At 39.5% G+C, this 12,147-nt stretch overlaps 1 protein-coding gene across 1 annotated transcript; it reads left to right on the forward strand.

Moving 5' to 3' along the window:
• The first annotated feature begins 2,899 nt into the window (after window positions 1–2,899).
• LOC136666430 (uncharacterized) lies at window positions 2,900–4,174 on the forward strand. The gene has a single exon (XM_066644605.1). It carries the CDS (start codon window positions 2,987–2,989, stop codon window positions 3,923–3,925), a length of 939 nt encoding a protein of 312 aa, XP_066500702.1. The 5' UTR covers window positions 2,900–2,986; the 3' UTR covers window positions 3,926–4,174.
• The last annotated feature ends 7,973 nt before the right edge of the window (window positions 4,175–12,147 follow it).

Below are 12,147 nucleotides of genomic sequence, written 5' to 3' on the forward strand. Positions count from 1 at the left end.
AGGACGTAGTATAAAATACTTGGAAACTAAGACACAGAGAGATAATTCCCCCTATTATTACTGACTATAAAACACAAAGGGGGCACTTGGCCTCTTGTTTTCGCGCGAGTCCTTGTTTCCAATTTGACCCAGCACCACATAATAGGGCCTGCTGAAGTAGTGATTAGATCTATGCATTTCGAAAAGCCTGGATTGTAATATGCGTGCGCCGCGGTTCCGTTATCTGTTCGTGATCAAAGGCTTGCTCAGCACGTGCTCTTTGAATGCCACATTTGCTGCAGGGGTGGACGACCCGCTGCACGCGCCCGTAAGGAGTGAGCGTGCACTTGTTGAACGTAGCCTCCCACTCTCTGTATGTGGCGCGCGCCTCACACTGACAGTTTGACAGCGGCGTCTCAGCTGGTTCCGTTTACAGCGCGCGCAGCAACGTGGCACTCAGCACGCCCGAGACCCAGTTTCCAGCGCGAACAGAGAAAAAAGCATTGTTGTCACAACAGAATGGGTGGAGCGCGAGAAAAGGGCTTAGCTCGCTCCTATACAAATACTTACAGACACACTGACTGACTTTAATCACATGATTAAAAAAACACCCCGCCTTGTTTACTTGGGCCCTAAAAGGAAAAGCCGACAAGGAAGTGCTCACCGAGGACCAGGCTGTTTAGGCAGGACACGACTGCAAAAATATAGCTATAATCACTGCTATAAACTGCGGGTCATTGTTTGGCAAGAGTCAAATATTTCAGTGCGTAATTTTCAGAAAACGCTGTTCATAAGATTAAAAGCATATTTTAAATAATACTCAATCTCTTTAAACTCCTCACCAAGGTTAAACTGCTTTCTCAAGTGACGTGATTTTCATTGCTTTGGCCATTTACCTTATCGCCTTATTTTAGATAGTGTAAACCTCTATTTCCCTGTTGGATACACTTGAGCTTAAAGGGATACTATGTAATACTTGTACTTTAAAACATACAGTTTTAATAGAGAATATAAAGTCTCTGTCAATGCTACTCTGGGCTCAGCACTGCAGAAACTGCACTATGTAACTTTTCAGGGGAAGGTAGGAAACCATCCCACCTCCCTCCACCTCCATATTGTTTTCAGTACAATGCTGAGCACCAGGAGCACAAATCCCAAATCGTACAGTGTCCCTTTAAATAAATCGTAGGATAAGCTACACAGAATATACCAAAAAAATGGGCATTTAATATGCCAACATATTACCTTGAATATGAATATTATCACCAACCAGCCATAATATTTACACCACCATCAGCTCCATTGACCATAAAAGTGGACTTTTGTAGTTCTACTAGCCCCTTTCATCATGTTCAATAGTTAGGACACCCAGAGGTGTAATACTTGGGTGATCGGCAGTCCCTTTCTGTCTCGCTCTGTGTTTATTTATTTATTTATTTTCTTTAGGGAAGGGTGTAGGTATTGTTAAATTAGACTTATTTTCAGTGTATTAATACTGTATTCACTGTAAACTGGAGCTGAATAAATAATAAATCAATAATGCAACATAATTTAAAGCATCAGAATACATACAGTATGAACAAAAATATTGGGACACACCCCCTAACCATTTATTTCTGGTGTTTCATTCAGTCTCATTGCATAGGTATAAAATCAAATGGCTAGCCATGCAGTCTGCCTTTACAAACCTTTGTGAAAAAATGGGCCATTATAAAAAGCTTGAGCATCGTATAGTAATAGGATACCACTGTTGCAAAAAGTCCTTCATGAAATTTCTTCCCTCCTAGTTATTTCACAAACAACTGTGAGTGGTATTATTGAAAAGATTAAGTGTTTAGGATCCAAAGCCACTCAACCATGAAGTGGCAAACCACATGAATGTACAGAGTGGGTTTGCTGAGTGCAGATTTCCAAACCTCCTCTGGCATTAACATCAGCACAAAAACTCTGCACTAGGGGCTTCTTGCCACAGGTTTCCACAGCCAGGCAGATGCTTGCAAGGCTTATATCACCAAGCACAATGCCAAGTGTCACATGGAATGGTGCAAAGCACACCGACACTGGACACTAGAGCAGTGGAAACATGTGGAGCGACCAATCACCCTTCTCTTTCTGGCAGCCTGAAAAAATGAATTCTGCATACCAGGACATTTCCAACTTTGATCAAACAGTTGAAGGAAGGCACTTTTCTGTATCAGCACAACTATTCCCCAGTGCACAAAGCAAGGTCAATGAAGTCATGTTTTGGTGAGTTTAGTGTGGAAGAACCTGACTGACTTGCACAGATCCCTGATATCAACCCCATGAAAAACCATTTGGAATGATCTAGAACTGAGATTGCAGGCCTGTCCCTCTCTTCCAGCATCAGTGTCCAACAAACCCCTGTAGCTATAATGTGTATAACGTAGGTTTAAAGTAGGTTAAACTTAACCTAAGCTAGCCATTACAATAAAATTGGAAAGTTTCAAGCTACCATCCATAAACACTTCAATTCATTTGCGGTTCTGAGGTGTTTTTAGGTCCACTATTATTGATACCATACATTTATTTTAATCAGTGGTTTTGTGTGAATTTTTTTTCCATGTCATAGAGTTGACTTTACTCCAGAGGCTTTACCAGGATACAGTTTTGAACACTCCTTGCAGATAACGCTTTGTCTTAGTGAATAGTATTCTGTCTGCCAGTTTTACACAAGCAAACTGTTACAGTGCTGATGCCATTATGTATAAAATATACATGTGGCAACCCGTGGCAACCCGTTTGGCTGTTTCTGTACCCGTTTGGAAGCTGTTTTGATCGCTCGGGTTTTCCTGTTTACTCGTTTCCATTGTTATTTCTATATTTATATCTGTTTTTATAACCTACTAACCATCCATAGATCTATCTTTTAGATTGTCTCCGCAGGAATATTCATTACAGAGGCACTAAAACTGCCACCGGACCCTGGAGTAACGTTCTTGGTGTAAGTTACTAAAATTCACTAAAAGCGGTAAGTACCTGCAATTCCATGGCTACTACTGGCTGTTTTGCCTGTTCAGAGTGTGGCATGTTTAGTTTAACGCCCTTTTCCACCTCTAGCGATAAATATAGTGGTTGTATTTGTAGTAAGTGTCAGCTAGTTAGCTCTCTGGTGGATAAAGTGGACCAGCTAGAAGTGCGCATCCGGAGCTTATTATTGTTGAGGGATAAACAGCGAGATTCAGTGTTAGCAACTCCGGGTGCTTTAGGGAGAGTTAGCACCCCCACGACTCCGGCGTTAGAGCCCTCACAGCGGGGTGAATGGGTGACGTCTCGGCGTCATAGCCGGAAAGCTAAGGCTGATGCTAACGCTGAGGCCAAAGCTAGCCCACCGGGACACCACGCTCCTCCGATTCGCGTGTCAAACAGGTTTGCCCCGCTCAGCGAAGCACCCGCTGAGGAGCCTGTTAAGAGTGCTCTGGTTATAGGAGACTCTATTGTTCGGCACGTGAAACTAGCTACTCCTTTAGGGGCGCCGGCAGTAACAGTTAGCTGTTTATCGGGAGCCAGAGCGCCGGATATTAGTGGCAACCTTAGACTGTTAGCTAATAGGAGATATTCGAGGGTAGTCATTCATGTAGGGGCCAATGATATTCGTCTGCGGCAGTCTGAGGTAACTAAGGGTAATATTACAGAGGTGATTAAACTGGCCCAGACGATGTCCGATGCCGTAATCTGCTCTGGTCCCATACCAATGCGGCGTGGCGACGAAGCTTACAGCAGACTTTCGGCGTTAAACTGCTGGATGTCCAAGTGGTGTTCCGAAAATCAAGTGGGCTTTATAGACAATTGGTTACGTTTTGAGGGCAAGCCTGGTCTTATAGGTAGGGATGGTATCCACCCCACGCGGGAGGGTGCTGCCTTACTTTCTTGCAGTATAGCACATAGTCTTTTAGTTAGTCGGCAGAGTAGTGTAGATAGCTGCTGACAATCCAGAGCCGGGACCAGGCCGCAGACAGACAGGCTAAACCGACCGTCTGCGAACTGTCTTGAGGCGTCACCCAGGTTCAACTGTATTGAGACTGTGTCTTTCCCCCGAACTAAATGTAAAAGTAGAAAAACAAAATCAGCCTGTTTCAGCAACCTAATCAATATTAAATCATACACAACACCTAGCAGCAACACCTCAGAACTAAAATTTGGGTTACTCAACATAAGATCGCTAAACTCAAAAGCACTCATCGTAAATGATATTATAAGTGATCATAAATTCAATGTTTTCTGTCTCACGGAAACGTGGGTTAAACCAAATGAATATTTAGCACTAAATGAAGCCACCCCCCTAGGCTATAATTATGCACATAGCCCAAGAATATCAGGCAAAGGAGGTGGAGTATGTGTAATTTACCAAAATACCCTAGAAATTAGTCTTAAACAATGTGACACCTTTTCTTCTTTTGAGGTTCTCTCCACTATTATTACAAATCCGGTCACAAAAAAGGACGCATTTTTATTATGCAACATTTACAGACCACCAGGGCCTTACTTAGAATTTCTGAAAGAATTCAGCGATTTTGCTACAAACCTAGCGGTGTGCAATCATAAAGTTATAATTGTAGGAGATTTCAATATCCATTTCGAGAAGGAAAGTGACCCACTAAAAAAGGCATTTACCTCAATCTTAGACTCTATTGGTATTACTCAAAATGTAACAGGGCCTACACACTACTGCAGCCACACTTTAGACTTAGTTCTGACACTAGGTCTTAACATTGACAAAATTAATATCTTACCGCAATCCTCAGCAATCTCCGATCATTACTTAATTTCATATGAGCTACGTTTTATCCATAATCTATGTAAGAACCCTCGCTATTCTACAAGGCGTATAATAAAACCATCTACCGCCCTACAATTTATAGAAAACCTACCAGAACTATCGACCCCAGTTCCAACTCCATCAGACCCAATGGACCTAGATGTACTAACTGACTACCTAGAAAATACCTGTCGATCTACTTTAGAAAAGGTAGCACCACTTAAACATAAAAGTATAAGACAGAAAAAGCTCGCACCATGGTATAACGATAAGACCCGTACTTTAAAACAAACATTACGAAAACTAGAGCGGAAATGGCGATCAACCAAGCTTGAAGTGTTTCATTCTGCCTGGAAGGACAGCCTTATAGAGTATAGAAATGCCCTCACTAAAGCTCGCTCAGCATATCTGGCCTCGCTGATCTCCAATAATAAAAATAATCCGAGAGCACTGTTTAGTGTGTTTTCTAGAATTACAAAAAATCAAGCAGGTTCTGAACAACTAATTCCAGCAACTCTCACCAGTAAAGATTTTATGGACTTTTTTAATAATAAAATTGAGAATATTAGACAACAAACTCTAGCCACAGGATCAAATCCATCCTGGCTGCCACCTGATGTGAATGAAATAAAACATAATATAACTGTAAAAGAAAGACTTGAAACCTTTTACCCACTCCCACAATTAGAACTAGAGAAGATTATCACCTCCGCAAACTGTACAACTTGCACACTTGACGCAATTCCCACAAAGTTGCTCAAAGAAGTACTACCAGCTATTATTGATCCTCTTTTAACTATAGTAAACTCATCGCTTAGTCTGGGCCATGTACCCAAAGCTTTTAAACTAGCAGTTATTAAACCTATGATCAAGAAACCAAATCTTGATGCTAGTACACTGTCTAATTACAGGCCTATTTCTAATTTGCCATTTCTGTCTAAGATCTTAGAAAGAGCTGTGGCCCAACAACTTAGTTCATATCTACATAAGAATCATATATATGAAAAATTCCAATCTGGATTCAGGCAACATCATAGTACAGAGACAGCTCTAGTCAAGATAACAAATGATCTTCTTCTTGCCTCTGATCAAGGCCACGTATCCCTGTTGGTGCTTCTTGACCTAAGCGCAGCCTTCGATACAATAGACCACAATATTCTCATAGAAAGGTTAGAAAACATGGTTGGAATCACAGGGACAGCCCTATTATGGTTCAAATCTTACTTAACGGAACGTTATCAATTCGTAAAAGTAAACAATCTAAATTCAAATTATTCTAAAGTAAGATTTGGAATTCCACAAGGCTCTATTTTAGGACCATTATTATTTACATTATACATGTTACCGCTAGGCACAGTTATAAGAAACCATGACATTAACTTTCACTGTTACGCAGACGACACACAATTGTATATTTCAGCCAAGCCCGATGACAAACACAGATTAAAGAAAATAGAGGACTGTGTAAAAGACGTGAAAGGCTGGATGTTGCGTAACTTCCTCCTTCTAAACAGCAACAAAACAGAGGTCCTGCTTTTGGGTCCAAAAGTGACAAGAAATAAATTATCAGATTTAATTTTAGATCTAGCTAACTTTCCAGTTAAACCTGGTTCAGCAGCAAAAAATCTTGGTGTCATAATTGACCCGGATTTATCATTTGATCAACACATAGGTAGTATCACTAGGACAGCTTTTTTACATCTTCGCAATATTGCTAAGATTAGAAATGCCTTATCCCTCCAGGACGCAGAAACATTAGTACATGCCTTTATTACTTCAAGGCTTGACTACTGTAACGCACTACTGTCAGGATGCACCAGCAGCAATTTAAGAAAACTTCAACTAGTTCAAAATGCTGCAGCTAGGGTCCTCACTAAAACTAGAAAATTTGAACATATCAGCCCAGTTTTATCATCACTTCATTGGCTGCCTGTTAAATTCCGCATTGACTACAAAATTTTGTTATTAACATATAAAGCTCTACATGGGCTTGCTCCTGAATATCTTCAAGATACAATTTCCTATTATGAGCCTCCACGTTCACTCAGATCACAGAATACTGGATTTTTAAATGTTCCCAGAATTCAGAAGGCCTCAGCTGGGGGAAGAGCCTTTTCTTATAAAGCCCCCCAACTCTGGAATGATCTTTCAAAAAATGTTCGGGACTCAGACACAGTCGCAATCTTCAAATGTAGGCTAAAAACTCATTTGTTTAGTTTATCATTTGGTAGCTAATGCTCCCCCATAGATAAAGGCGGCAGATCCGGGGGGTCCATGGACACAGGGAATTATAGTATACTGAGACGCTGGTGCTGTCGTCCCGCCGCTTCTCGCGATCACTCAGGTTTGTTGACGGTGGAGCGGAGGGATGCCAGTGTTTCAGGATGCTCCCGTGTCTGTGTGTCCTTCTGGTTCTCTCCTTTTAGTTAATGCTGTCATAGTCAGATCTGCCGGAGTCATTAGCCACACTCTGGAAATTTTCATATTTTCTACTTTACAAACACAAAACAGTTCAAAACTAATTCCATCCCTTTACATCTTTCCGAGTAAACGACTGCCCACCTGTCTGTCTGGACACTGATGGATGACTGTCGAGATCCTCCTCCACGCTTCAGACCAGCTGCCCACGCTCCAGCAACCACCAAGTGCCTTGAAGCTGTCCCTACACTGAAGTTCTCATGGACTACTAACTATCATCACCAGTAGATTGACCAGAGGAGGATGGGTCACCCCTTGTGAGCCTTGGTTCCTCCCAAGGTTTCTTCCTCAGCTGGGGGAGTTTTTCCTTGCCACTGTCGCCCCTGGCTTGCTCACTTGAGGGTTTTACATTTGTCTTTACATTTCATGTCAAATCTTGTCTTACTGGAATTCTGTGAAGCTGCTTTGTGACAACATCAGTTGTGAAAAGCGCTATATAAATAAATTTGATTTGATTTGATTTGATATAAAATACAGTTGCTGTCAGTGGAAGTGATTTTATTGTCTCTTACACGCAGCAGACTCTAAATAACATTTCTGAACTGAATTAATGCTGATGCACTCATCTCAGAGAAACTGTCAACTTCAGATAAATAAAGATTGTATTTAGCCTCAAATTGAATTGTATCTTTTAAATATAACTGGTGATTTTACAACTGTCTTTTAAACAACCTCTTGGAACTATCTTCATTCACGTAACTCATTCATTCACTCACTCATGTTTAGCAACATGTGCCTTAAAGGGTGCTACTCAGTGATATCTATAAATGACACCATGTGTCCTTGTTAATGTTACACAGCATTTTCAGTGATGTTAGTGTCTAAATCTCATTTTCTAAATCTCATTATGGATACATCTAGCATTTCTTCTATTGTGAATGTGGAGCGCCTTATTAATACTTAGAGATTCTTCAAGTAATTTAAATTTGGAGCAGGTGAGTTGTCTTGAAATGTTTTTGTTATGTTTCTCAAAATACTCTTCACATCCTGATAACTATCTATATATTAAAAGGTCTAATGACATACATAAAAGGTTACTTTTAATATAGATCACAGGACTTTAAAAAACCTTGTACAATCATTTCCCTCACACAGCATAAAATGATTGGATGACTTACCTGTCTGTCTAATACATCACCCTCAGAGCCACTCTAAAATTCTGCCCCCATACATACGCACTGGAAGAAGGATGAATGGAGAAGTCTTTAATATGTGAAAAATGGATTGGATGAAGCCAAAAAGGTACACCAGAGTGAACATAGATATAGCTGTCATAGGCGTGGGTGTTATCTTACATGTGAATGAGACATGTAATTTGAAGCTCTCCATTTTATTGCTGCCGTAAAAGACCTTTTAACATTTTAAGAGAGTGTGGGCAAAGGTGCTAGAAAAGTACATCGAAACACTAAAGTTTAAACATTTCACACATTGAGGATTATTGTAAATATTTACCACAATGGAAATATATTCCCAAACATATTAGTTGTCTGTTAACTATCTTAACAGATGTTTACTGTTCATGTTGTCCTGGCAATTTGAATATATTAAGTGACTTGCTTCACATATATTAGAAAGCATGTGCCAGTTTTAACCCTCCAAGCTTGGTAGTGTTGTGTGATTGTGAGACACCTAGCAAGTATCTAGAACAGAGGAAATCATTGAGTATAAATAAGTAAATAAATAAATAAATAAATAAAGCGAGCTAGCTTATCATGGTCAACTGTTGTAACTCATATATCATAAATAACTTGTTACCTGTACCATACCCAATATTGATAGCAAGATGACTTGATGTTTGTGGTTAAAACTTGTGAGACAAATACTATGAGACTGAGAGGAAGGCAGTTTCAGTCTGTCTCCCACTCATGTTTCACTCATGCCTTGAAGCCAAAAGCGTGTAAATGCAAACAGCTTGCATGAGCATTTCTGTTGCGGAATCCTGTATTTAACAAGCATTACCTTGTCACATGGCATCCAAGGCAAGTCAAATTGGGAATAGCTTGAAGTTGATGAGTAATATGCATGGAATAACCTTTCAGCTGTGATGGCAGACTTATTTCCCTACAGAATCGATGACTGGGTCTAAACTTGGCTGTTGCAACATTTCTGGGATACTGTTATTTAAAAAACATATAGTAATTTATTAAAACCATGACCAGGGTTGTGACCTGTCCCCATAATATGAAGACACTGCCAGTATGAAATCAAAATATCTAACTCAGGTGCTTCTGTTTCTTTTGGTGTGCATGGGGCAGACATGGCCTTCTGCCCTGTGCAAATACATTTGAAACCCTAGAGAGCAAGAAGAACAAGTGTAGGTTGCCATCTTGTGCCATGTACTTTCATTACAGTGGTTCAAGTGGGCCATTCCTTTAACTATAAATTTGTTCTTGCACCAGCATAGACTGATTAAGAGCAGTAAGTGCTCTCTTCTTTATATAAAGTACAATTTCCTCAATATTTATTAACATTTCCGTTATATGAAAATGAAAGAAAACACAATATGGCTGGATATTCCATCATTCTGAGAAATCAAGAAGCTAATTTTGTTTTAGGGCGGGATGGTGGTGCAGCAGGTAGTGCCGCAGTCACACAGCTCCAGGGACCTGGAGGTTGTGGGTTCGAGCTCCAGGCAACTGTCTGTGAGGAGTTCAGTGTGTTCTCCCCATGTCTATGTGGGTTTCCTCCCACAGTCCAAAAACACATGTTTGTAGGTAGATTGGAGACACAAAAAGTGTCCATAGGTGTGTGTGTACAATTGAAGATGCAATGCCCTCTTTTGATATGATAGCATGCATAAAACTCACTGTGTCAGCATGAAATTGGGCATGGCACAGATTCAATTCCCCAAACTTTCATGAGTGATATAAATCACTTACAATCAGTTACATACCATTTCCAAAACAGGGGAGTTGTACACAATGTAAATAAAAAATAAAGTGCAATCATTTAAATCCTATATTTAACTGAAAATTGTCAAACAGAACATTTTAAATGTTTAAACTGAGAAAGTTTATTGTATTTGAAAAATATTTCCAAATTCCAGGTTCCAAATATCCTTTTTACCACTGTCTTCCAAGACCTTAAGAACACTCTGTAAATGTTTGGGAACTGAAAAGACCAATTGCTGTAGTTTTTTTATTTTTGCTCTGTATAGAAATTCAACTGCCTTGCGTCTCTGTTAAAGTGTTTATCATTTCATTATGAACCAATTGGTTTTTAATGAGTGACAAGTCTGGATTAATTTAGCACCTGGACTCTTTAACTAAGTAGCAGAATGTGGGCCTTGTCATACTGAAATAAGCAAGAAATTTCCAGAAATAATGATATTTTCTGGATGGCAGCATGTTTACTAGGTTTACTTCCTCTTTAACAACTGTACATCCTTTCAGATCCACTGCACTAAGTTGTCTTCTCAAAGAGGAATGATAGACAGATAATGCCTAAGTACCATACATGACAGCTTTAAGTGCTTGACATGTAGACAACTCTTTTTATGACAAATTTTCTCTCTTTCTTATACAAGTGATTATCTTTGGAAAAAGAAAACAATTGTATTTAATATGTACATTAAATAAATGATGGAAGGCCTTGGTCTCTGACTTTAAAACACTAACGTTTTCTGTGGCATGAAGAGACATTTGTTTAGCAAAGTCTGCCTGAGAGATGGCTTAAATATGAAATGACGTACATGCTCACACACACAAAGACACAAAAACAAGGCCAAGCCCATTTGAAATCACTCTTGTATTTCACATATAGAAGAGGACTCTTCCTCCACTGTATAAAGACTTCATTTTACAGTGCAAAGTGCAAAGATGAACAAGGTCTTAAAAACCAACAAAATGGTTCAGTATTTTTATGGTTGGCTAAATTTGGCTTATCTTCTTCACCTTTACATCTGGCATTTGGCTCGGAAGAGGATGAATACAGCCATAATAATAAAGACAAATGCAGAAAGGATGACTGCTCTTTTCACCAATATTTTCCACACACTTCAAATAATACATAAGAAACCACAGTGTGATGATCACGTCCTTTACTTACTTGACCTTTTCCATGGTCACGTTCTCAGAGAAGTGTACAAGTGTTTGTAACTGGGTTAAATGGCTTGCCACTATTGTACATTATCAAAAATACTTTTTTTGGAAAAAGAACAGTAGTATCAGGCATCAGACGCTAACGCATGAATCATGTGCTGTTTTAGCACGTTTATACACTCCCTGGCCACTTTATATCACACACACACACATTTATATATATATATATATATATATATATATATATATAAGTGTGTGTGTGTGTGTGTGTGTGTGTGTTGTGAGCTGTATCAGATGTTTTAGGAATTTTAGGGGTCTTGCCCAGGACAGGATAAACATCATGGTGCAAGACTAATAACATCTGCGTTCAGTGTAGCATTGTAAACACCTACCTTGTCTATAATATATATGCTGCATAAATTTAAAGTTTATTTTTTTGCTAATTGTCCGATCATATCTGCAGAGTCCCTTCTGGGTTGATATTTTTTGGATGAAAGATCACTCTCAAGCTGCCAATGACACTGATGCATGTATTGAAAATAGTCCACCATTGAAATTATATCTGGTCAGCAAATTTCAGGGTCAAAAACTGATCAATGATGAATAAGACTGAATAGGCAGATTGAATAAGGGGCAATGAATAAGGGAAAATGAAAAAAAGATTGTTACATATGTATAGTGGACCTATAATGTAGATGGACCTCATTAATGCATAAAATGGACAGTATATGAAAGGTCAATGAAGGTACACTGTATGACCAAAAGTTTGTGCACTGGTCATTCATAATTTCTTCTAAAATGAAGGGTACTGCTTGGGAGTTTGACACCATTAGCTGCAGTAAGTGCCTCATCTTCTGAACAGGCCAGAACATT

The sequence above is a fragment of the Hoplias malabaricus genome, chromosome 14, assembly GCF_029633855.1.
Source record: "Hoplias malabaricus isolate fHopMal1 chromosome 14, fHopMal1.hap1, whole genome shotgun sequence".
Lineage (NCBI taxonomy): Eukaryota > Metazoa > Chordata > Actinopteri > Characiformes > Erythrinidae > Hoplias > Hoplias malabaricus.